Source organism: Manis javanica, chromosome 16 (genome assembly GCF_040802235.1).
Source record: "Manis javanica isolate MJ-LG chromosome 16, MJ_LKY, whole genome shotgun sequence".
Taxonomy (NCBI): domain Eukaryota; kingdom Metazoa; phylum Chordata; class Mammalia; order Pholidota; family Manidae; genus Manis; species Manis javanica.
The window spans coordinates 3,878,472-3,905,507 of record NC_133171.1 but is presented as its reverse complement, the minus strand read 5'-3'; the positions used below and the strand labels follow the sequence as shown (position 1 = coordinate 3,905,507).

The window sequence follows — 27,036 nt, the reverse complement described above, 5'->3', positions numbered from 1 at the left end:
CCATAGAGAGGCACGCAGGTGACTTGGGAACGGTTTGCTTCTGCTCTGACATGATGGCACGTGACACTAACGAGAAATTTCTCCTTCAAATGGACAAGAACTAGAAAAATTAAGTAGTTTTCATTTCCATAGAACCTGACAAAGAAAGGTTTTTAATCAGTCCTGTTATACATGCCAATCACACTACTGCCTGGTCCATAGTGGGCATGTGCATTCGTTTACTAGGGCTAACAAAACAAAGGCTGGTTGGCTAAAATAACAGAAATTTCTATACCCACGGTTCTGGAGACCAGGAGTCTGTGACCAGGTGTGTGCAGGGCTGGCTTCTTCTGAGGCCCCCTCCTTGGCTTTGCAGATGCTGCCTTCTCCCTGGGTCCGCACTGGGCAGAGGGGGTTGTCCCTCTGTGCGTCTGTCCTTACCTCCTCTTATAAGGACACCAGTCATACTGGATCAGGACCCACCTGTGTGACCTCATTTTACCTTAGTCACCTCTTTGAAAGCTTTGTCTCAAGTACAGTCACAGTCTGAGGTACTGGGATTAGGACTTCAACATATGATTTTGGGGGGACACAATTCAGCCCATCATATCAGGCAATAAACACATATTCTGTAGGTGATTCAGTGAGTGGGTGAGAGAGTGAATGTGAAGGTGTCACCTTTCCCCCTAGGGTAACAAGCTGTGCCCCCCCCCACTCTTCCACTCATCAGTCTGTCTAATCTACATCTAAAGTTTTAGATGAAAACCCCCGATTTGCTGCTTCTCTAGGGCTCTCCATTACACTCAGCCGCCGCCTCATGTTGCTCCTCGGAGTCCCCTTCCACTGAGGGTGGCAGAATCTCACTTTGCTGTATGGTCTGTTTCTAAGCATAGTCATATCTTTACCTTCATCAGCCCACCTTTCCCCCAGAGGACAGCTCGTGCCACCTGCCTGCATCCTCAGCGCGGCCTGCCCTCCTGGTGCAGGAGGAGGATGGAGAGGAGATCGTTTTGCTCTTTGATTTCTCAGAGCTCTGAAAAACAGACCATCCGCATCAGTCAGGGTCCCAATATTTGGGATATGCTGTCTCCACATCCTTCTGCAGCCCCTATTGCCAACCTCTAGGACCACAGAGTCATCCTCTGACCTGCTTCTCCACCGTCTCTCCAGCTGTAACTCCTGAGGACTTCAGCATCCACAACAGGGACCCATGTGACATCATTACTTTGCAATCCCAGGCCTCCCCGACCACAGAAGCTCCCCATCCACTGTGCATCAGCCCCCATCCTGCGCAAGCACAGACCTACCTACCTTCAGTCTCCTTGTCACCACCTGTATCCCGATCATACCCTGGTAGGAAGGTATTGACGACGCAGGTTTGCATTTGTACATGCAAAGGTATATGCAAAAGTAGGGACCTTTACTGATTACATGACATGGGGGTCCCTGAGAGCAGCCCCTAGCGAGGAGCCTACATAGGATACAAAGGTTGGGTGACCGTCGCCCACCTCAGACAAATGTCTCATTTTTCTTTTCTTAGAGCCTGTTATGCCAGTGAACATCTGAAAGTCTTATATAGAGTTCAGAGCATAAAATTGTTTTTCCCCCAACCTACTACATAGGGAAAAGAAAAAGACATAACCCAGAGGAGCTAGAACATTGCACGCCAAACCGGCAAGTCTGCAATACCATCTGGACCTTTTCCCTTGGCTGCAACAGGATTTCTTCAAACCTGTGTGTGTACCTGTTTTATAAGCCCTCTTCGCACTTAGAATCACAGAGTACTATTCTCATTCTGTGGTCTTGAACTTGGAGCTACCATTTCCGATTACAACCTCTTTGTCACCCTGCTAGTTTCCTTCACCCACTTACATACTATATATTTTACTGTCTTTTTCCCAGAACAGGAGTTTCAAGAGGGCTGAGATTTTTAACCAATTTGTTCATTGCTGTAGCTGCATACCTAAAATATCTTGTTTTAAATGTGTTTGCTTTTTTAAAATTGGGATGTCCAGAGGTTCCACTTTTCCAGCTTCCTGCTTCTGAGGACTCCTTGTCCAGCCTGTGTATGGTATCTGCCGGGCCATGCGGTTCTCAGTAATGCGTTAAGTTCCCTTGCCATTTGGGACTGCCGACTGACTCCTGTGTTTAATCATTACCACCATCTGCTTTTTGCCATTTGTGTTCTCCTAAAGAGAACAATGCTGGGGAATGTTACAGAACTGACCTAAACTCACCCACCACAGGGACCTGCTGTCTAACTTCAGCTAGACCCTCCTGGCTGACTGCTTATTCTTTTATTTACCTCATTCTTTTCCTGTTGCCCTTCCCAGCATACACCTTTTCAGCCTTCCTGCTCACCTTTAGCTCTCAATCTAGTGCTAAATTAGCCTTTCCATCTTCTAAAGTTGGTGATTTCAACTTTAGGGAGAACTTTCTAGACATATGATCAAAATCTCTTTATCAATTCCTTTGTCATGTCATTCCTTTCCTCCACCTTAAAGAATTTTCGATGCGTTCTTTCATTGTTCTTCCTGTTTCAAGAGGAAAAGTTACCCATCCTCACAACCAAGGTCACTATCTGTGGACCCCCCCAAATTGTCCCCTTGCTCTCCTGCATTCCTGGGGTTCTGGTCTGCTGGCTCTCTCTCTCTCTGTAAGTATGCACTGACTGCCTCTGTCCTGAAGCCCAGGTTGTCTGTGTACCCTCTGCTTGACCCAGACTGAGCTATTCTGTCCTGTTCACTTCTGTGTTCTTCAGCATGGGGTGCTGCCTATGCGCTCATCTCTTCTCACTACCCAGTTATTCTTGAACTTGCCACAGCTCTGGCTTCTTCCCCTGCAGATCTTCCTTCATTCCCTATTTTACTTCCTCCCAGCCACGTTGAACTAATCACGAAGTCCTGTCTGTCCTGTATTTTGACTCTTAAGATCCTCTTTCCCACTCACGGTAGCCATTCACTTCAAACAAGCTCTCTGGTTTACATGAAGTTATTACTGTAGTCCTTGACCTCTAAGGTGCTCTGCAAGGCACTGCAGAATTAATCTTGCTAAAGTCCATTTCACCATTTCATTCTTCTATTCAAACATCTTCAGAGACTCCCCTCCCCATATTTATGGGATTAAAAGGGCTCAACCCTTTGGGTTAAGTTCTACTACATGCCAAGCAACCTCTGGAAAAGAGTTCCAACTTCCCACCATTCTTGTTTCTAACCCATTTCCCAACAAAACTCCCAATTCTAGCAGAAAATTCCCATCTCTCAAGTTTTCTGAGAGGCATTTTTCCTTCTGAAACCACCGCCCATCCTCCTGGCGCTTCCCAAATCTCCCTGTCCGCTGACTCTCCCCTCATTCTTCTCCATCCTTTTATCCATCAACTATTAATTGAATACCTAATATTTACCAGGCACCATTCCTGATGCAAGGGACACAGAAGAGAACAAACTGGCCTCAAATTCCAGTTCTTAAGACCTTATACTCTAGTCTGGGGAGAAAGACAATAAACAATTACCTGGAAAGAAAGACCATAAACAAAATATTATTTTCCTTCATGCCACTAAGACAAATATAAAATCAGTTGGTAATAAGCCAAAGGAAAAAATGAATCAGGGAATGGGGTAAGGGAGTCCAGAGAAGGCCTCACTGAGAAGATGGCCCTGAAGCAAAGGCCCTGGGTGGTGCAAGACGGCACCTTAAGGATGTCTGGGGGGAGGCGCTGGTCCAGGGGAGGAAGAACAGCTGCAGATTCTCAGGTAGAGCATGCCCCATGTGCTCAGGACGAGCAAGGGGGCCACTGCGGCCACAGTGAATGAGCAAGGGTTCTAGGTGGATGAGTAGGAGGTGGAAGGTACGTGCAGGCTACCGGGAGCCACCTCGAGGAATCTTGAGTGCCATTGCTAGGGTTTTGGCTTTCCCTCTATGTGAGCTGAGAAGCCATTAGAGAGTTCTGAGCAGAGGGAACACATTCTGCTTATATTTAAAACAATCACTCTGGCTGTTGTGCTGAGAATATATTAACAGGCAAAGGTGGAGACAATGAAAACCAATTATTATACCAATTCAGACAGGAAGGTGGAGGTGGCTTAGACCAGGTTAATAGTAGTGGAGGTGGTGAAAAGTGGTCAAGTTCTATTATTATTTTGAAGGCTGAGCTGACAGATTGTATGCGGGGTGTGAGAGAAAGAAGTACACAGGCTACTGAGGGCAGAATTGCCGTGGGCTACAATGGGGACCACTTGGAAAGGATTAAAAAGTGGAGTGTTGACATGTTACATCAGTGAGGTTGATGACTCAGCTAATCAGAGGGATCACCTTGGCACTTGGGTGGTGAGATCAGAGCCCTGGGAAAAGCCTGACCAGCGCAACCAGTAAAGACCTCTCTCATCTGCACACTTGCAGAACTTCCTGTCCGTAATCTCATTTGGTAATACACAAATTGCCTGGGGATGCCTGTCGTGTTATTGCTTTGTATTATTGAACTCTTCTTCAAATACATATTTGTACCCTTTGTCTTCCTAAAAAAGAGTTTAACTTCCTTGTGGGCTAAAGTACACAATTGTATTTCGTGAGAATCCGATAGCCTTTGGCACAGGTTTAGTTACTCAGTCACTGAGTTACTGCCGTGTTGCAAGTTTGTTACCCCTGACTTCTGAAGCCAAACATGTTTTGACTGTTTCCCGTTTGTTCCTTTGCAGGTCACTACATACATGGCATTTGTATCTATGGAAACGGAGACTTAAAGTGGTTGATTAATTCACCAAGCCTCTTTGCTAACAAGTTTGAGCTTACAACATACCCCCTTACTGTGGAATGCCTAGAACTGAGGCTTCGAGAAAGAACCCTAAATCAGAGTGAAACGGCAATACAGCCCAGCTGGTATTTTTGATCTACTCCTGATGGAAAGGAAATTGCAATTGGAAAGAAGAACTTCATGAGACAACTTTGTCTCGGTTATGTTAGCAGTTTCAGGACTGAGGTTATGGCCTCAGGACCTGTCTACATTATTGTATGTTAAAATACCCACTGGACACTATGAAATAGGCTAACAGGATGCCTGCACAGAGCAGTCCTGGCACCTCAGCCACTCAGGCAGCTTCCTGGTGCTCACTCCTTTTTCAGGCGAATGTTCTGATCAGTGATAAATTTAACTGCATCAGATACTCATCATAGATAAATGTTCTTATGAAAAGGAGAATTGTAGATAATAGTACATAGAAAAATAAGAAGTGGGTGTCTTTGAAGAAAGAATCTGTCATAACAGATCTATAGTCATGCCATGGACACCACTCATCTTTGCTCAGCTGCACACAGGCATAGAAACAGCTTTCTGGCACCTCACCAATCTTCTTTAAAACTTGAGCTTCCAGAATTGAGAACTAGATCTTGTTCCTGGTTTAACACTAACATTTTCAGTTTACCTTGTCTAAAATTCTGTATAGACTGTAAAGTCATTAATAGGAGGCATGATGTGCTTTAAGATGCTTACTGGCTTTAGCTTCAGTAAAAGGAACCCAGGGAGAGAACACATATCTTGATTATATGTCAGAAAATGCTGAGCCTCTTCCATTGTTTTCCATTGAGAACATTGGAAAGTTCTTGCAGAATGAAGATACTCCTTGAAGAGAGGAGCTATTGCATAGGTCCAGTCTAAGTCTCTAATATCACCGAATGTATCACTTTCCTCTTCTGTCACCACCCTCCACCCCCACCCAAGTTACCATACTTGCAAGATGGAGACCTATCCTGTGAAGCTTTAAGGACTTCAGAGTATTCTCTGAGCAGCTTGCAATGCTTGGTGCTGGTAGGAGGGCTTAGATTGTTAGGTGCTTTTAGTGCTTTAAGTGTGAGTGAGCATCTCCGTTATCTCTTGTTCTGTTCATTCATCCACTTTATTCATCCGATTCCTTCACTCATTCAATTCATTCATTCCTCATGCAGCCAGTAAATATATCCTGAGTGTCTATTATACACCAGACACATGGCTTGTGACAAGGAGAGAAATTAAGACAGATGCTTTCTCATTCTGATGATCTTGGTAATAACGTTGGCTTGGAAAGGCTGTCCTTGAGAATCTTACAGAGTAGTTGTATTTTCACACATTCATATGCAGAGTTGTAGATGACCAAGGATATCAGTAATTACAAACTGAGGGCTAAATCTGAGATCATTCCAAAGAGAGAAGGGAGGGAGGAGACTGAAGCTGAAGCCTGTTGTGCTCTAAGCACCCAGCCAGTTCCTTTATGTCTCTCTGCATTCAAACCTCACAACACTCTTGCGAGGCTTGTAGTGATTACTTCCATTTTGCAGAAGTAAGTGAGGCTCAACAGGTTGGTAATAAACATTAGAAAACAAGTTCTCTGTCTGAGAATTGGGATTCTCTTTAGTGGTCTCCTTAGTTTATTTCCTGAGGCGGAATATTCCGAGAAGGTGAAATAAAGCCATATTTAGGATACTAGAGAAAATAGGTGTTAAGAATGATCTCAGTGTTAATATTGAGAAAATGTCTTGTTCCCTCAGAAAAATGTGAAGTCCAGTTTTGGATTCCTCTCATCATTTGAGTTCCTTAGTATTTATTTATTCTTATAAGAAACAGCTACTACAACTAATGACACATTTAATTAACACAAAAAATGTTATGATTTCTTTCTGTAATTTTTGCTTGTTGAATGTTAATCATATTTAAGAGGATGACTATGAAAATAAGCCTCTTTTCCTGCTACTGAAAAAGACTGAACCGTATTGGGTGGTCAAGGGTTGAAGGGCAGGGAACACACCCAGAACCAATGTGGAGTCTAAAAATCATCTGTTTTCAACTTAAAATGACACCATCTGAAAAGAAGAGATATTTTACACTGGATCTTTCTCATGTAGAATGAGAAATCTTTCGGAATAGAAGATGTTTACATGTCCGCTGCTGGTCATCTCTCCTGTGTCTTAAATAGTTTAATATGGGAAAAGTGTAGTGTGTGGACCAGTGGGTGCCTGCTAGCCCATGGGGATGCTCTATAACTACTGAATCCGACTTTATTTTCAAAGATGTTCCATGTTGTTTTTTTGGAAATAAATTAATATATTGTTTTCCACCTTTGGGACTATTGTGTGTTTTTATTTGATGGTTGGCTAATATCCACTACAGAGCATGTTTAACAAGGTAATTCTCCTAGAATTTTTAAAAAATACAAATAAATAGTTTAATATATACACATATACCTGTCTAATGTCCATCTACTACAAAATAATTAAAATTTCCCTTTATGGGGTTTTGGGGAGAGTAATTGAGAATGATAGAGAATATAATTGGAAGAGTAGTTACATGTAAATTGGATACAACTATTTTATAATTTGAGGCAGAAATAAGTTTTCTATATTTGCCTGCTTTATTCACTAAAAAAAAATCAAGACCTAGGAAAAAGACTCATATTAATATTATCATCTTTGTTGGATTATCAAATACCGAAGTTAATTGAGCAGCCTTTTAGTGCTTAGTTTTGCTAAACAAATACTGCCTCCCATTGACACAGAATGATAGAAACACCAAGGAAAATAACTAATTTAAAGGGTACTTAAGTACCATTTTTTAAAATGAAAAATATTTTAAAACAAATGTGAAAACATTTCAAACTACAAGAATAATGAAAATATATGCTCATAAAAATAGAATACAGAATGAAAAGGGAATTAATACAGAAGGATAAAGAATAAAAAGTAAACTTTCTCCAGAAGTAGTTTTGGTATACATACTTAAGTGCCTTCTCAATGTGTGAAAACATTTATGTATATGTCTGATAGCAGTGCTGTCCAATAGAATTTCTACAATGATGCAAATGGTTTATATTGTCACTGTCCAAAATGGTAACCATTCACATTAGTTATTGAGCACTTGAAATGTGGCTAGTATGACAGAAGACATGTTACTTATTTTTTAATTTAGCCTTAATTTAAATTTAAGTAGCCATAAATGACTAGTGGCTATGCAATAGTACAGTTGTATTATATACCAGTTATGTGTATGTGCTTGTGTATACAGTGGAAATACAGAGACACATACTGGATTTTTTATTAATGAGTTGATTATCTAGGTATAAAACAAATTACATCTTTTTGTAACTTGTTTAGAGCACTTTTAAAATAAATTTTAACTTCACTTTTACAGAAAAATTGCATATACTACCAAGAAAATCCCGTGTACCGCACACTCGATTTCCTGTTACGAACACACTACCTTGGTATGGTACATTTGTCACAGTTAATGAGCCAATATTGTATCAATATCATTATTATCCTAATAGTCATAACTTACTTAGATTTTCTTAATTTTTACCTAGCGTTATTTTGTCCAGGATCCCATCCAGAGTAACACATTAGTTAAGACTGTTTCTCAGACTTTTTCTTGTTTTTGATGCCATTAATAATTTTGAGGGGAAGTCCAGCTGTTTTGTAAAGCACCCCCCAGTTAGTTTAGTCAGATGTTTTTCTCATGATTAGAAAACAGATTTTCGGGTTTGGAGGAGGAAGACCACAGAGGTGAAGTGAATTGCCATTTCCATCAGCACATCAGGGGTGCAAGCTTACCAACATGACCTGCTGCAGCCAATGCTGATTTGGTCTCCTTGCTTCGGCAGTGCTGATTGGGTCTCCACTGCAACGTTACTCTTCTCCCATCCCTGCAGCACTCATTGGAAGGAAGTCCCTGTTCACAGCCCATACACAAGGAGTGAGCCATTATGCCTGGTCACTCTTACTACATAAATTATTTGGAAATCTTCTATGCAGAAGATTTGTCTCTTCCATCTATTATTCAATCATTTATATCAATATTGACTATTGGATATTTTTCTTTACTTTGGGTTATAAGCCAGTACTAATTTTTGTCTCAAATTGTAGCTTTTTCAGTTGGCTTCTGAGTCCCTTCCATACACCCACATCTCTGTGAAGCTTCTTGAATGCTATTCTTACTTTCTGACATTATCAGCAGCTCCACTTGAACATCTCTTGCTTCCTTATTCTGTTTTGAGGATAAATGACAAGTACAGTAGTCATGGCCTGAAAAGTACATGGTGACCAGAGGCTCAGACCCTCAGATAAGGCTCTGAGTCACCTCACCAGGTAAGCCACCCAGACTCACAGAGGCACTGGTGAAGGGTAAGGGGAATCTGAAATGCGGAAAGTAAGGAGACACTGGACTTCTATTACGGCTTCAGGACCAGCTGCAGTGGTAGAAGCTGTAGGTCATTCCATCACTCTTTCCTGGGCAAGTTTTCTGCAAGAAAAGGCACTCACCAGATCTTGGAGGAGCTGCTCCCTAAGCTCTTGGGAAGAAATTGAGCCAAGATGCTCAAGTGTGTGTGCTGCACAAATGGGACCTCCCCAGCACTGGAGCTGTTAGCCTGCTGTCCACTTCCCTGGAAATCACCCTCAGCCTATGAGAGTAGCTTCACCCAAGGTCCCATGTCATCTGTGGTCAGCCTGCACCCAGTGTGATGGATGATGTGAGATTATAAAGGACTAATGTCCTCACCTAACTTGGACCCATTGCAGTTTATGAGCTCTCTGCAGGGTGGACCAAGGCCTTCTTGTGACTTCATCGCAGCCCAACTTCTCTACGCAATCCTGATTTCCTCTCTTCCCCATGAGGATCGAATCAGAAGTGCTCTCTTGCATACTAATCTCCATTTCAGAGCCTGATTTCTGGAGAACTTATCTGTAAGAGTGTCCCCACCCAAAGATGATCCTAAAAATTCACCTATACTTTTTTCTTTCATTTCCATAGTTTTTCCCCCTCTGTGTTTAACTCTTCAGCATACATACCATTGGTAACTTATTTTGTCATATGATTTCAGGTAGGGACTTGAATTTTTTTCTGTTAAGGAAGGTCAATTATCCCAATACCATCTTTTCCCCATTGATTTGAAATGCCAGTATGATCATGTAGTAAATTCTCATGTATTTATGGACTATTTTCCCATATTATGGACTTTTTCTGGACTCTATTCCATTCTATGATCATTGGTCTATTCATATGACAAAATCATATTTTAAAAATTACTGTAGATCTGTGATATGTAGCAAGACAAAGAGTTGTTCTTTTCAACATTTTCTTGGCTGTTTTTGATCATTTACTTTTAGAACAGCTTATCAAATTCCTTGAAAAATTCTGTTGGGATTTTGATGGAATTGGCACAGAATTCACATGAATTAATTTTGGAGTAATCATACCTTGACAACATCAAACTGTCAGTCAATATGTCTATTTATCCAGGTCCTCTTCATGTCCTTCACAAATCTAGTTTTTATTATGTAAGTCTTGTACATGCCATGTACTTTATCAGAGTTCTTTGTACTTACTGGAAATGCAATTTTTAAAGTATATTTTTATTTTTCTATTGATAGCATAAGGAAAACAATTGATTTTGATCTGGCATGTAGATTTTATTGAAATTTTTTCATTATTTTGAATAGTTTCTTAATGTGTTACACCTTATATTTTCTGATATTTATCTATAAATAATAGTTTTGCCTTTTTCTTCTCAATATTCAGTCATCCTATTTCTTTTTCTTGTCTTCTTACATTAGCAGAAATTTGCAAAACTTTAGCAGTCATAGCAGCTCTCCTTGAGTTGTTCTCAACATTACAGGGCATGTTTACATTTTGTGCATGATCTTGGAAGTTTGATACAGGTTTCTGGTAGATACCCTTCATGGAGTTGAGAATCAGAATACCAGAAAGTAAATATAAATACAAATATACTGGTTCTAATTATTTAAAAACCTTTGTTTCTTGACAGAAAGATGGGTGACTTCATAAACATAAACATTTTGCTTTACACATATTACTTCAAAAGGTGAGAGGAAAAGGTCACTACTCCTAATCTTGTTAAACAGTAAGAATTTAGTAAAGCAGTCTGTGTTAACTGGGAAACTGGGGCAGGGATCCATTTGAAAAGACCAGGTAACAGCAGGAGTTTGGGAAGACTAATGCCTGAGCTCAAGGTTCCTGTTGGAACTACTCCCTCTTCTGGTCAGGATGGCTTAGGGATTAAGAGGTCAAACCAATGGGAAAAGACACTAAAGGTCAGCCTTCTCCCAGTGCCAAGTTTTGACCTTGGAAACTAACTGCTGTCTCTGAGGAAGAGGATTAAGAGGTGAAGCTAATCATGCTCACATTACCATGTGAAACAGCTACGTGCTTTGAAAGTGATGGCATCCGCGGTGGCTGTCTGGAAGATGAGGTCCTGTTGTGAGCCTAAGAAGCCTGACCGAAATCTTGGGAAGGATCCTGGGAACTGTATTAGATCCTGGACTGAATGGTCCAAAAGCAAAGGATTCTTCAGAAGACAAAATTCAGAACTGATGGCCAGCATCAAGTGTCAAACTATAGAAGTGAAACAGATAAAATATGATCAGGAGAGAGGGTATTAGGAGAAATAGTTGAAAAAGTTAGTGCAAAGTTAAAGGGAATTACTTATCAACTTTAGGCCACTTATTTCAGTTAAAGTGAATTATTAGGGAATTTCAGGCCCTCACATGTATACAAGGTAAAAATGTAGGGTTTTAGAGGGATTTCTAAAAATGTTTTATTTTAAAGTAACTTTAGTCTTAGAGAAAAGTTACAAAAACAGTATAGAAAGTTATTCTAAGATCTTTCACCCAGCCTCTCCTAATGTTAACATTTTAAATAAACGAAGTTCAGTTATCAAAACCAGTTGTGTTTGTTTTTTAATTCGGTGCTGGCTTTGAGTTGAGAGTTGGGGACAGTTACCTTTTACCTTTGCATAGGACAGGCCAGATGAGTCAGGTGAGTCTCAATAACATGTGGGCCATCTTATTGGACCAAATGACAGGAGTGGTCTCAAGTGATATTTCCTGATGAAAACTGTACTATGAAAAGGAAAATTCTATACATTCTCTATTTCAGACTATGGAAATGAGATAAAGGAAAAGAGAGAAGAGCAAAATCATGGTCATATTACTAAGAAAATGGCAAAGAAGAAAGTTGGTGTATGGCTGTTAAAATGTGTCTTTCAACTTACAGATCGGTGGTTGGAAAATGCTAATATAGATATATTTTCTCAGGATTTTATTGAATAGACTTAATGGGTCATGAAGAACTAGGAGGAAAAGCACTGATTACTGCCATGTCTACACATTTGAACCCTCGTACTTAATACCTTTGGTGATTCCCTTCCACATACCTCTGAGCAGGCGAGGCATGGTAACTCCGTGATTAGCATTCACATGGCTGCTTTCACTGAGGACTCAGAAGGAAGTGTGTGAATTAGACTTTCCACCTGCAGGGCTGTGTATCAGAGATGACCCAGTGGAAGAATAATGGTTTAAAGAATAACCACAGTAATAGTATGAGATTCTGCTGGGATAAGAGCTATAAAAAACAGCAGAGTGACTTAAATACATTGTAGACCTCTAGACAAATGTTTGAAAATGTAGGAAATTTATTAAAACACTGATGCTGTAGTCATTACCATACATCGAAAATTTCCTACCTGGATATGTGATTGAGAAAGTTCTTTAAGGGACTTTTTCAGCAAATGTCTGGGCAAATGTCACTGGAAAATTCTCGTAAGTATGAGGGGAAGAAATACTCTTGTGTTTTCATAGGATTTTTCAGCAAGAAGAATCCATTCATTCATTTATATAACAAATATAAAACTGTGCCAAGTTCAGGTTCTGGGTGTATAGCTATGTAGTATAGTAAGATTGATAGATCTTTTATATTCTAGCTGAAGGGATAGAAAACCACAGAAGTATACCAACAACCAAGATAATTTTAGACAGTGATTAAGTGCTATGAAGAAAATAAAACAGAGTGAGGTGATGGAGGTGAACAGATGTGGAGGTACAGAGGATCTTTTATTAGGCTGTCCGGCAGGGCCTCTGCAAAAGGGATGATTTAAGACCATGGCTTTGTTACCTGGGACTGATCACAAAGACTTCAGCTGGAGGCTAGGACTGGCCTTCACTAATGTATTCCTTGGCTTTGATAAAAAGTCAGTCAGTCAAGGGCTCCTTGGAGAGCAAGCTGGCTCCAGAGTTTGGGCAGGAGAAGTATAAGCTGAGTCTGCAATGTAGTGTGATACAGAAAGAATGATGAGAATATAGCAAAAGGGACAGGACTCACCTTGAAGGGTCTCCTACTGACTAATCTGGGAGGCTTTGGGCATCAGAACAAATATAATAGGAATAGATTGTAGTCTAATAAATACAGGAAGAGCCCGTGAATCCATCCATGCATATATACATGCACATATCTGTATATAAATGGAGGAGAAGGGAAAGCTCTTTTTTTTTCCATTGAAGTATTACTGATATACAATCTTACATTGGTTTCAAATGTACAACACAGTGGTTCAATAGTCACCCACATTATTAAATCCTCACCCCTTCTAGTGCAGTTACTATCAACGTAGAAAGTTGTTACAGAATCATTGACTATATTCTCCATGCTGTACTACCATCCCTGTGACCAGCTAATACTGTGATCGTGAATTATTGAGCTCCTTTATCCTCCTTACCCTCCCCCCAACCCAGCCCCTTGGTAACCACTAGTCACTTTTCATTGTCTATGAGTCTACTGCAGTTTTGTTCCTTCTGTTTTGCTTTTGTTAAGGGAAAGCTTTTACAGTAAAAAGCCAACTAATAAATATAGAAGGAATGATGGCATTATTAGGAACTCAATGGCTGCTAAAAGCTAGTGGGCAAAAGTTTGATAAGGAACAGAATATTTACATAATTTCAAAATATCTCCCCACAGATTACTTATTAATTATAAATGTACAATTGTAACTTTACAGTGACAATAACCTAGAGACATGAACTAATCAGGTGATCAAAGTTACATCACTAACACTAGGACAAATATCCTCACCTGCCTCCTGTTGGGAAGCTCCGAGAAGTACGTAACATCACCTTAGTGGTATTCCTACCCATACTGCATAAACCAAATTTGTAGTCAAGAGAAAACATCAAAATTGATCAACATTGTACAAAATAACTGGCCTGTACTCTTCAAAGATATCAAAATTAATAAAGACTGGAGAATTGTTCCAGATGAAAGGAGATTAATGAGAAATGAAATCAATGCAATATGTCATCTTGGATGAGATCCCAAGCTGGAGGTAAAAAGAAAAACTTTAAAGGACATTACTGGGACAATAGGGGGGAAAATAGTATAAATAGATTTGATAATACTATTGTGTCAATGTTAAATTTCCTGATTATATAAAAATAACTTCTTTGTACTTAGGAAGTACCAAAGTGTAAGGTAGCATGATGTCTCCAGCATACTCCCCAATGTTTCAAAAGAAGTATATATACAACACCCGGAGTGGTAGAGCGAATGTGATGTATGCTAACAGTGGATCCAGGTAAATGGTATAAGGGAGTTCCTTGTACTATTATTTTAATTTTCTTGTAAGTATGAAAATATATCAACATGAAAAGTTACCAAAAACCAACTAACTAACCAACCAAACACATCCAAAACTTCGGTTGGTTAGGCTCCTTCAGCTGGTGGTATGACTGAAGTCATCATTCCTGAAGGACTCTGACCTTTGTAGGACAGCAGTGGAGGGTGGAACCAAACTGTGACCTCCAGGACGTGGTTATATCAGAGGCCAAGTTCCAAGCATAATCCTTTCTGCCCTTCAAGTGCAGCAGAAAACTTTATTTATCCTTTGTAATCAGTGCTTATCAGTCTAGCCAAAACCATAATCTTTCTTTTTGCCTGCTTTCCCAGCGGCCTAAAGTATCCAGAATCACGGGTATTTTTCTCAGTGGAATCGTTTTTGTATGTCCCAGCAGGAAAAAAAATTTATCACACAATGTTCTTTAACAGCAATGAATGGAAATTGATTCTGGCTGATTTATGCAGAATTTGTTAAAAGGTACTAGAGCTGACTTTTAGTTTGGGTAACAATGGACTGGGCAATTCAGACCAACCTTCATGCTTAAAATAATTAAGAAATCTGGATGACATATAAAGTCCTTCCTAACAGCATCAAAGAACTACTAAGATAGTGAGGAATTACTAAGGCAGGACACCAAAGAATTGGAAACCCAGAGATTTTTTATCTGGGAAAAACAACTGATAGGTTGATCAACACTTCTGATAATCTGATTGGGCTAAGGCAGGAATCTGAAAACTTTTTCTTAGAAGTCAAGATAGTAAATACATTAGGGTTACAGGCCATATAGTCTGTGGCTCTCTGTCATAACTAATTCTGCCATTGCAGTGCAAAAGCAGTGATAGAGATATTTGAACACCCAAGTTCATAGCAGCACTATTCTTAATAGCCAAGAGATGGAAGCAACCCAAGTATCCATTGGCAGATAAATGGTGAAAAAAATGTGGTATACACACCCAATGGAATATTATTCAAGCTTTAAAAAAGAAGGATCTGTCACATACTACATCACAGGTGAACCTTGAAAATATTATGCTAAGTGAAATAAGCCAGTCACAAAAAGGTAACAACTGTATGATTCCACTTACACAATATCACAAAGTAGATATCTAAAGTAGGCAAATTTACAGAAATAAAAAAATAGAATGGTGACTACCAGTGATTGGAGGGGGCGTGGCAAAGGTAAGTTGGTATTTAATGGGTATAGTTTCAGACTTGTAAGATGAAAAAGTTCTGGAGATCTGTTTCACAACAATGTGAATATACTTAATACTACTAAACACTTAAAAATGGTTAACATGATAAATTTTATGTTGTATGTTTTTTATATGCAATAAAGAAATATATGCAACAATGTCAAAAAAGAGTATCAATGAGGTTGTTTAATGTTAGTGATCAGGATCTTAGGTAAGAAACAAAGCTTTGAGAATCAAAACATTCACAAAAGTTTTTTTAAGCAATCATAGAAAATAGATAAACAAATAACTGTGGCTGTGTTGCAGTAAAACTTTATGTACAAAAACAGGAAGCCAGCCTGTGAGCCATGGTATGCTGAATACTGGGCTGGGGGTCAAAAGTCCAAAGGAGTTGGTTATGAGGCCCTTGAAGTCACTCAAGCATAACTATGACCTTGTTTGCATATCCAGGCAATGACAATTACACTGTGGTCACTGCCTGGCCAGTAATTTATTTTAAAAGGCTTTTAGTTGTAACATATATCCTGATTTCAGAAATATTAAAATATGAGGAAACAAGGTGAACTTTAAAATCAAAGAAATTTGGCAAATAAAATTCTACATGCAAGGACACCATAGCTAAGTTGCAGAAAACCAAAAACTAAGCCAAAACAAAAAATTTTTAAATAGGAACTGGATGGGGATACTGGAATTATCTTCAAAAGAGTAAGAGTTCAAGTGACAGCTGACTTCTTAAAATAACAGTGGAAACCAGAAGACATTAAATATACTGAAAGAAAGTTAATGTCAACTAGGAACTCCATATGTAGCAAAAATTATGTAAGACTGAAGGTAAAATACATTTTCAAAACAGCCACACAAGATAATCAATATGAGCATAGCCACACTAAAGGAAATGCTAGAATATTTTTCTGGGGGAAGGAAATGATCCCAGATAGAAGCTTGGAGATAGTGGAAGGTGTAAAAATGGCAAAATGAGCAAATCATAGTAATCAAACTAAAGCATAAAAATTGGGAAGAGGCAAATAGAGTCAATATTCAAAGTTAAGTAGAGTTATAGCATCCTAATGTTAATTATTGTTTAGCATTGTCTGTGAGGAAGGTAAAAGTACCAATTAATACTAAATTTTGAGATGTCAAGAATGTATGTTATATTTTATAAGGTAAGCACTAGAAGATTAATGAAAGAATATATAACCCCAAACTATTGGAGCACAAAAGAAAAGTGTAGTAATAAAAATAATTTTAAAAAGTCACACAAGAAGAGAAAAGGGAACAAGGGTGGGAAAATTTAAGACATAGAATGAAATGGCAAATTAAGTCCAAACATATTAGTTACTACATTCATTGTAAATGAACTAAATGTTCCAGTTAAATTGTCTGATAAGATTAAAAAAGGAAAAAAAGATATATTGCTCGCAATAGACACCTTAGAAATATAATACCAAAAAGTTGGAAGAAAATTATGGAAAAGATGTACCATGTAAGCACAGAAGGAAACTGTCCTTGACCCACACAAAAATTACTAATGAAAAGGAGAGTTATTTCATAAAAGGTTTAATTCACTATAAAGATATAACTTTTCTCATTTGTATGTGACTAATAACATAGCCTCAAAACATATAAAGCAAAAATTGACAGAATGAGAGGAAAATAGCCACATTTACATAATAGATTTTCAACATATTCTTTTAATTGATAAAATAAGTAGAAAAAAATCAATATGACTACATAAGACTTAAAAAACACACTGAACAGATTTTACTTGCTCTCCATAAAAAGAGCACTGTAACTAAAAATCTTTGTGTTAAGAACACTTAAAACATTTACAATAATTGTCAGAAACCTCCAACACGGTTGGTGGGAATGTAAATTGGTGCAACTGTTTTGAAAAACAGTATGGAGTTTCCTCAAAAAACTAAAAATAGATATATCATTCAATCCAGTAATTCTACTTCTAAGAATTTACCCAAAGAAAACAAAATCCCTGATTCAAAAAGACATATACACCCCTATGTTTGTCACCACACTATTTACAAAAGCCAGATATGGAAGCAACCTAAGTGTCCATCAATAGATGAATAGATAAAGAAGAGGTGGTACATATATACAATGGAATATTTATTCAGCCATAAAAAGAAAAAACTTTCCCATTTGCAACAACATGGATGGATCTAGAAGGTATTATGCTTAGTGAAATATGCCAGGAGTAGAAAGACAAATACCATATGATTTCACTTATTTGTGGAGTATAAAAACAAAGCAAAATAGAAGGAACAAAATAGCAGTAGACTCACAGACACTGAGAAGTGACTAGTAGAAAAAAATTACCAAGCGAGAGGGTTGGAAGTATGGGAGAGGAGGGTGAGGGGGATGAAGGGGCAAAATAATTCTCAATCATAGTGTAAGTTGGTTAGGGGGATGGTAGTACAACATGGAGAATATAGTCAATGATTCTGTAACATCTTTCTACATTGATAGATAGTAAATAATAACCACACTAGAGGGCGTGAGGATTTAATAAAATGGGTAGCTATTGAACCACTGTGTTGTACATTTGAAACCAATATAAGATTGTATATCAATGATACTTCAATAAAAAATAAAATAAAAAAATAGAGTCTTAAAAAAATAACAAGTGTTGGCAAAGATGTGAGGAAACGAACCCTCATATACTGCTGGTGGGATGCTTCAATAATAAAAAACAGTAAAAATTAAGAATCTGTTGGAATTTTAAGAAAAAACATTTACAATAATTGACTTCATAGTAAGCTATAGCAAGAATCAACAAATTTCAAATAACTGGAAATATACAGAGTACATATTTTGACCAAAAAGCAGTTAAGCAAGAAATGGCTAAAAAGTAACTAGATGATCTTCATTTGTTTAGAAATGAAACAATTCATTTTTAAATAGCCCATGAGTCAAAGAAGATATCAAAATGGAAATAAGAAAATATTTTTAATATTTTAATAATGTAAATAAACATATTGATGTAATGAAAGCAGTGCCAAGGGGAAAATTTATAGTATTAAATGTATATATTAGAAAAGGGGAGAGTCTGGAAATTAATGAGCTAAGCATCCCTCTTAAAAAGGTAGAACATAAACATAAAATTAACCCCAAAGAAAGTTGAAAAACAGAAATTACAAAGAGCAGAAATTAATTAAATAGAAAACATACAATAAAGACTATCAACAAAGCTAAGGGTCAATTCTCTGTTATTCAGAGATTTCAGATATAAGTTTCTTTAAGGACAGAGTAGGAAATAACTGTCTCTGAAACTCATGTTGAATCTCAGCTATAAATAATTCAATTAATATTATTTATATGGGTGACTTTAATCAATGAACCAACGAGCAGACTATTAAGCAGAGTCAAACTTCAAACGGAATGTGTGTGTAAATGTGTCTAAGCAATTGTAACAGGATATTAAGTGGGATTTAGTGTCTGATCCTGAAATTAGTGAAAAGAGCGAGAACTGAGGTCAAAGAGGTGTTAAGTTCCACCTAACTGGGGTCATAGATCCCCATCAGCGATTCTTAAGAGATGGCAAAACCAGTTTTATTACAATCAAACATTAATCTCTAACCAAGATTCTCTAATAAGTCTTTTTCTATGAAATCCAGATAGTAAGTAGTTTGGGCTTTGTGGGTACAGTTCCCATTATAACTATTGTTCTGCACTGTAGCCAAAAGCAATCATAGATGATGTGTGTACATGGCTATGGTTTAATAAAACTTTATTTATGAAAACAGGCAGAGGGCCTGATTTGTCTCATGGGCTGTGGTTTGTTGACTCCTGCTCTAAACATTCTCCCCTCCCTGCTACAGTCTAAGACTGTTGAGGGAGAAAGAGCATCATCGTAAATGTGAATTATCAGCCTAGTGGGAATGTTGTGGTTGTTCCCCATCCTCTTCTCCCCAGCCATGTGAGGAGGACAAGAGAATCACTTGAAAAGACAAGGTGTGCACAAAGGGAGGCCCAGCATCTCCTACTGTAGTTAAATCTTTTCCTAAGAAATGAAATTAGGGTTTGGACTTCATCTAGGTAGACAAAGAAAAGAACTAGAAAGAGTTGGCAGGGCAACAAGAGGTACCAAAGCAGAGAGAAGATCAACTGTTTGGTGTGACAAAGACGTGTAAGCTTCCCGTAGCTCCAGGGGCCACAATGGAACTGGACTTGATTAGTTTTGCCCTAACTGTATCTACAGGACTTGTATACTGGCCCCCAAATGACCCGATCAGTTGTGGAACAGTTTGAATGGGAGCCAGACCTCCCAGGTCAGAGAACCTGGGCAGAAGGGATGCCCCACACCATGCCCCAAAGAGAGAGTGGCTGGTGACCAGCCGTGTGGTAGGTATCCACACCAGTTGGAGCAGGAAAGAGAAGTAGCCACAACCCACAGAGAGTCACACCAGCAGCCAGACTCATAAGAGACACTCATGTGTTCCTGAGATGAGAGGGAAGAAGGGCCCAGAGGCAGGCCACATGCCCCCATCCTCCACACCAAACCACACGCTTGCAGGGGAGGACAGATGAACAGACCTTGCCTCCCACCCCAGTTTAGCTTTCCTCCATCCAGGAAACTGGTCAGTGGCAGGGGAAAGAAGAGCTTTAGACTGGAATGAGATCAGAGTTTTAAAGGGGATGGTTTTTTAACAACTGGTGACCTGGCAGTTATGGAATTTGTTCAAGATGCTATTTACTAAGGAATCTGCTATGGAGGAGGAAAGAGATTTAGAATAGCACATTTAGAGGCCATGACTGCTAGTGGGAAAGGGTTAGTGTTTATATCCCCTGGGTGGAGACTGAAAACTAAACACCCATATATAGTAACATCTCAGCCATCCAGATTCTATTTATTTAATAAGCCTTTTTAGCTGCACAGACCATTGTCGAGATACTGGACACATGCTCTCTATCTCTCTCTCTCACACACACACACGTTATCTGTGGAGAAAAACATGCCTCTTTGTATTCTTACGTGAACTGCTCAGTCAGTCACTCAGAGCTGACTTAGTTATATGAAAAAAAGAGATTAGGCTAAAAAACACACACACACAAAGCTGGAATTTGAATTGTTCTATCATGCTCAGGTATATGGGTTCTCAGTCACTAGCTGGTAACATTAAAGCATTGCTTGTAACATCAGAAAGACCCAGGTTTGATACCCGCTTCTGCCATTTAGTAGTTGTGTGCCCTGGACATAGAATTTATTCCCTCAGAGATTTGTCTCCTCATTGCTAAATGGAAGATAATGATACTTCATGGAGGGATTGTGAGGATGAAACTTTGTAATGAATGTTAGGCTCTTGTCATAGTGCCTGACTCCTAGAAATAACACAGTGAATTTGTTGTTCTTGACATCATCAATATCATCGATGGATCAGGAGGCAGACAAATGGGATAAAAGGTTTGCAAATGGAAAGGAAAGGTAGATGGCAGAACTTCTAATAATATGATTAAATAATGTTCTTTATGTGATTCTGGAGGTCATCAAAGAGTATATATTATTTTTAATATAGCTTTTCAAGAAGGCAGAGAATGTACTACTTTTTAGAAAAAATACTAATGAGTGTTGGAAATGTGCAATTAGCTAGAAAATTCATTAGTGAGTAATATATGAGGATATATGAATCTACCTGTGAAGGCAATCATTTGAAAGTGTGTGAAAATTCAAGATTATTAAAATACATGAGTAATGTATTATAATGTTAAGTCTTATCCCCTCAGCCCTCCACAATCCATGGCATCTTACATGATTCTGTCTCCTCCTAAATCCACAGCAGCTTTTGAAGATATTTGGTTATCTAAAGTCACCAGGGACCCTTCAAAGCTAAAGGAATGAGGAGAATGAGTCACCCCATTCCATCTGTCATTAGAAGAAGCCATTGGGTGCCCAAATGTGCAGGTATTATGCTGAGTATTTGAGATAAAAACCCTTAGGACTTGGCCCTGCCTAACGGCATATTCTAATTTGGAAGGATAGAAACCTAGAAGGATCCTCCTGCCTAAAGGGTTGGGAGTGACAAACTAGATGGGAAATTGCTAGAAGATACCCAGAAGGGCATACTGGGGGAGAAGTTAGTCAGAGAGGAGGGGAGGGCACAGAGGTATGTAACTGGACACAGTTCTGGCAAATTACCCGATACAACAATAGTAACAGGAAGTGAGAATTATCCCCCAATCCAGTCACCCCAGTTAGAGCCAGACAGGAGGGAAAAGGAAGGTGTGTGACTCGGTGTGGCCTTGGTAACAGCCTGCATGAGGATGCGTTAACCAAAAGAAATCAGAATATACGCAGGGCAAGAAGTTAGAAATACCATGAAATGATGTTCTACCAGCAACTGGCCTGGAATCAAAAGACAGGGGGTAATAGGGTAATAGGCAAATTGCATCTAAAAAAGAAAGCACAACTGAGTGAGTGGTCAAATCTAGAGACTTCTAGAGAGTTGAGATGTTTTAGGAGTCATTTTTTTTTTTTAACCCTCAAAGAAAGATTCCATACCTCCATTCCCATTTCCAAAAACAAAAGTGAAGTTTGGAAGCTGTTATCTTTGTATTATTACTGTTCAAGTTATAATCACGGTCACAGAGTTTACAACCTGTAAGTTCATCACCAAACCTGTCAAACAGAAGATGCATTTGGTGAAGATCAAGCACTTCCCCTACATGGGAAGACACTGCATACGTTGCCTAAAGCATTACCCTTGACCATGGGAATAGATCCTTACCTTTCCTATATAATGGAGAGCCAGTGTATTACAATTCCTTTGTCTATAGAAGGGGCTGCATGTAATGACCATCAATCAAGATGATGTTTGAACAGCTCTTTGGAGCTATTTATGTGCCTCAAAATGTCTACTGTGTTCACACAGATAAGAAGACCACAAATAAGTATTAAATTGCTGTGGGCAATTATTAAATGGCTTCCCACATACTTTTATATCCTCAAAGTCTGAGTATATTATTCATGAGGGAATATCCAGACTCAGCTGTCCTGGCCAGTTTGAAAGATCTCCTACCTTCAGATATTTGGTGGAGATGCATCATTAACATGTGCAGTCATCATTACCCCCTAAACACAAATAAGGAGATAGTGCAGTATTTGAAAACATCGAATGGGAAAACACTACTCCTCACTTAGTTTCCACTCTAAAACCTGCTGAAAGGATCAAATATGCCCTTAGAGAACCAGAACATACTCTTTTGTCCTGAAAAGACTTAAAAAAGAAGCACCACCAAAAAACAACTCAGAATCCACTTTTCTTCAGCTTAGGTTGCCCTTACAAGGGAATTTGTCCATTTTGTACTTTTGAATAAAATAGTCATTGAGTTATTCTTGTGGGCCCCAATACCTTCAGTCCCAAGGAGCTTTTCTGTATTACACTTAGTTGCAGGTAATTGTGGTTTCTTTTCTCTTTCCTTTGCTTATTTCTATTTTTTAATCAAAGCAATTTAACATTACAATCTTAAAATAAATCATTAAATGGCTAATTATAATGAAGGATTGGAGGGCATGCCTCTCCTTACATGCAGCCCCAAACACCAAAGGCAACGAACACCATGCTTTTAGCTGTTTCTCCTGTTGCTTACCTCTATACCTAAATAATTCGCCTATACCACCACTTCTTGACATATCAAATTTTAACATTAAATATCATATCCTGCTATGATTGTTGATAATTAGATTTTCAGCCTTAACCCACACTTTTCTTCACTTTTTAATTCCATGATTTTAAATTAATAGTCAACATCTACATTACCATAATCATGAACCATGAAGCTATCCTTTAGAGCTCGCAAATATTCTACTAATTGCACTTACTTTCTCCCAAACATTTTGTTTTTCCTAGAGTTGATTACCTCATGTTTTCTTTTCTTTACTTACATATATTTATGACCAATATTCTCAAAATGCTTAAACTAATCTGCCAAATACATAAAATTTTTCAAGTATTCAACTCTTTATCAGCTCCTTTTTCCCTCTCAATTTAGACATGTCTCCCAGGTAGACCTGTCATTGACCATTTATCCTAGAAATTCTCTTCCTGGACCTGTGTGGGATCCTATATTCCACAGAGTCTGTGTTCTTATCCTTTAAAGATAGATCCTGAAATAGTTAAGAATGAGATAATGTGACATCACACAGTTGATCCAAAATAGTCTGAGAGTAAGTGGGGAAGTGACTCATGATTGGCTCTCCATTATTATTGACACTGTTGACTGGTATATGAAGATTAATTATTGCTCTATACTTTTTACATGTTTGAAATTTCCTAAAGTAAAAATATTTTTAAACTTTAATCCCAGATACTTTTTTTTGCAGTTATTATAGATGGGACCATACTGTTAGTTATGTTCTTCCATTCATTTTATGTATGAAGTGTGTTAATTTTTCTACATTATTTTTTAAGCTCAGCCTTATTAATAAATTTCTTCACTCATTGTAACAATTATTTTATTGATTCTCTTGGATTTTCCCACTTGTTTAATCTACAAATGATAAATTTACCAATTTCCAATTATAAATTATAATTCAGTAGGCATCACAAAAGAAAAAACACACTTTTCTTACTCAGTATAATGCCATTACCTCATATAACAAAATTACCATTAATTCTTTAACACAATTGAATATCCAAATCAAATTCAAATTTCCTAATTGTCTAAAATAATTTATATAGTCGATTGGTTTGTTGAAATAAGAATTTGAACAAGTTTCACTCACTGAATTTGTTTTGATGTCTCTTAAATCTTTCATGTTCCCATTCTTCTTGAACAGATTGTTTGTCATGTAGAACATCCCCCATTCTATAGATTTGGCTGATTGCTTTCTTGTTTCATTTTTAACTCATTTCCTTATCCCACACGTTTCTTGTAGACTGGAAATTAGTTCTGAAAGTATTATTAAATTAAGGTTTAGTTAGTTGGGAGGGCAAGGGGGTCCTCTTGCATGGAATCAGGGTGCTTATGTCTGGTCATGTCTCTTTTAGGGGTGCTCAAATTGATACATGACTTCAGGCAGGTCCACTTCTTTTAACTGCCCCACCAACATGCCTCTGGATAATCCAGCCACACACTCCCCAAACTGGTCCTCTCCTTTATCCATCTGTCTTTGTTCAGGAAGGATGTTCTGAGACATTCTGTGTTCTTCCTTTTCTACTGATCCCCATATTCCAGTTAATTTCTAAACAAAGATCATTTATTGTATCAGATCCTTCCTCTCCATTCTGCCCTAGCCAGAGAAGTTTCCAGAATGGAAATATTTGAGTAGGTTTAAAATAAATAGAACAATCTAAGGATACAGATTCTGAATACTTCACAAATAGTCAATACTAAATATTTGAATAAACTATGAATAAGAAGTATCTTTTCTAGCTCTTCTCTATTAGTTATTAAATTATATTAAATATTTAAAATATTCAATTCAGTTTTGTGCTAGTAATCCTTTATTTGCTCTGTGAATCTGGAGGCAAGACTATATGCAGAGTGAGGTTGTCTGGGGAGGCTGAGGGTTTGAGAAGGGTAGAAGAAGTTTGAAATAGTCCCTGCAGGTGGTGAAAATGTGCCTTCAGAACATCATAGTAGGAGCCCGGGCATGCCGAGGGCCTGCTGAAGCGGCAGGCTGTGAATGTACAGTGACCACATTCTGCCTGTTCATGCAATTTCCACAATAATACTCTGTGGCCTAAATGGATAATGGAATTCATTTCAGGACTGTGGATTTCTAGAGGGGTGTAACCAAAAGACAAAGGGGCAAAAAACTTAGGATGCTGGCAGAAGAGAGGTTGAAATGAGGTAGCATACACAGGAAGGAAAATGAAGGTAGGAGGAATGGGTGGAGATGGGGAAACTGGAGTAAAAATGTGTAAAACGAGTGCAGTGGGAGTCGTCAGTTAGGCAAACTGCAAGAAGGTGAGGGAAGAGTGGTTGGATTGAATTACTGTTTTTTAAGGCACTGGGATAAAGCACAAGGTTGGGGGACAACTGTAAAGGCTATAAAGCAAATAAAGGCAATCATCTGAAACTCCTGCATCCTGTCTGAGTTTGTTCACATTCTTTTGTCCTGTGACAGTGGAAAAGAGTGTTTCCCAGCCAAGTTCATTTCCTCTATCTGTGCTCTGGATCTTGTCATTCATTCAGACAGTTTGGGGTCTGATTTAGATTGAGTTGGAGTACGGTGTGTCAAAAAGGCCTCGTTAAGGAAATGACAGAAGGAGAGCTGAAGGATAAATGGAAGGGTAGGCCAGACAAAATCAGGCTGAGGTAGGAGCTGGTCACAAAAAATTGTACGCTGAGAGAAGGGGACACGGATGTGCCCATCTTGAGGCCGGCAAAATTATGTGTGTAAAAAGAAACTTGTACTAATGATCCTTTCTCTCCTAAATCTTCAACCCATCATGTTTTAATGGATTTTTTCATTTTGCATTTAAATATAAAGTCTCTTCCACCTTAAGAAAAACAAAAATACAGAAAATAAAAAATAAATAAGGTTTGACTTGACAGGTATTCTTTCAAACATGGCCCTACCTCCCCTTCTATAAGCCAGTGTTCTGGGAATCACTTTCAACAGTCACCATCTCTAACTCCTCTCATAACACCCTTTCCTCAACCTACTGCAACTGAACTCTGCCATTCCTCAACATAATTAAGGCCATATATGACAAATCTTTAGCTAACATCATCATACTCAGTAGGGAAAAGCTGAAAGCATTTCCTCTAAGATCAGGAATTAGACAGGATGCCCACTATCACCTCTTTTATTCAGCATAATATTGGAAGTCCTTGCCACAGTAATTAGGTAAGAAAAGAAATAAAAGGCATACAAATTGGTAAAGAAGAAGTAAAATTGTCACTATTAGCAGATGACATGATACCATATACAGAAAACCATGAAGATACCACCAAAAAACTGTTAGAACTAATAAATGAATTCAGTAAAGTTGCAGAATACAAAACAGATACACAGAAATCTGTTGTTTCTATACACTAATGATAAACTATCAGAAAGAAAAAAAACAAGGAAACAACCCCATTTAGAATCACATCAGAGAGAATTAAATACCTAGGGATAGACTTAACCAAGGAGGTGAAAGACATGTACACTGAAAAGTATAAGACACTGATGAAAGTAACAGAAGACAGAAATAAACAGAAAGACAATCTGTGCTCATAGATTGGAAAAATAAATAATATTGTTAAAATGTCCATACTGCCTGAAGCCATCTACTGATTCAGTGCAATCCCCATCAAAATTCCAATGACATTTTTCACAGAACCAGAGCAAACAGACGTGACCCTTGAACAACATGAATTTGGACTGCATGGGTCCACTTATACCCAGATTTTTTTCAATAATTGTACTGAGAAATTTTTGGAGATTTGTGCCAGTTTGAAAAAATATTTTCTGTACTTCAGTTTACTGTAAGAATACA

General features: G+C 38.4%; 1 protein-coding gene and 1 long non-coding RNA gene across 10 annotated transcripts in view; one reads left to right on the top strand and one right to left on the bottom strand.

The window, feature by feature from the left end:
* Window positions 1-7,061, top strand: part of GCNT2 (glucosaminyl (N-acetyl) transferase 2 (I blood group)) — a 111,981-nt gene extending 104,920 nt beyond the window's left edge. For 7 of the 9 annotated variants that reach the window (XM_073225029.1, XM_073225028.1, XM_073225027.1 and 4 more), the window contains one exon: window positions 4,674-7,061. In XM_073225029.1, coding sequence (XP_073081130.1) covers window positions 4,674-4,864 — 191 coding nt within the window. In that variant the 3' untranslated portion in view covers window positions 4,865-7,061. Of the gene's footprint in view, window positions 1-893; window positions 1,716-4,673 lie in introns of all 9 variants that reach the window. The other 2 variants (XR_012126376.1, XR_012126375.1) reach the window with 1 other exon arrangement.
* A 3,335-nt stretch (window positions 7,062-10,396) lies between these two features.
* On the bottom strand, window positions 10,397-27,024 carry LOC118971077 (uncharacterized). Its single transcript, XR_005059353.2, has 3 exons — window positions 24,330-27,024; window positions 12,908-13,054; window positions 10,397-11,350 (listed from the first exon to the last, which is right to left on the bottom strand). It is a non-coding gene; the product is annotated as an uncharacterized lncRNA (long non-coding RNA).
* Window positions 27,025-27,036: the final 12 nt, after the last annotated feature.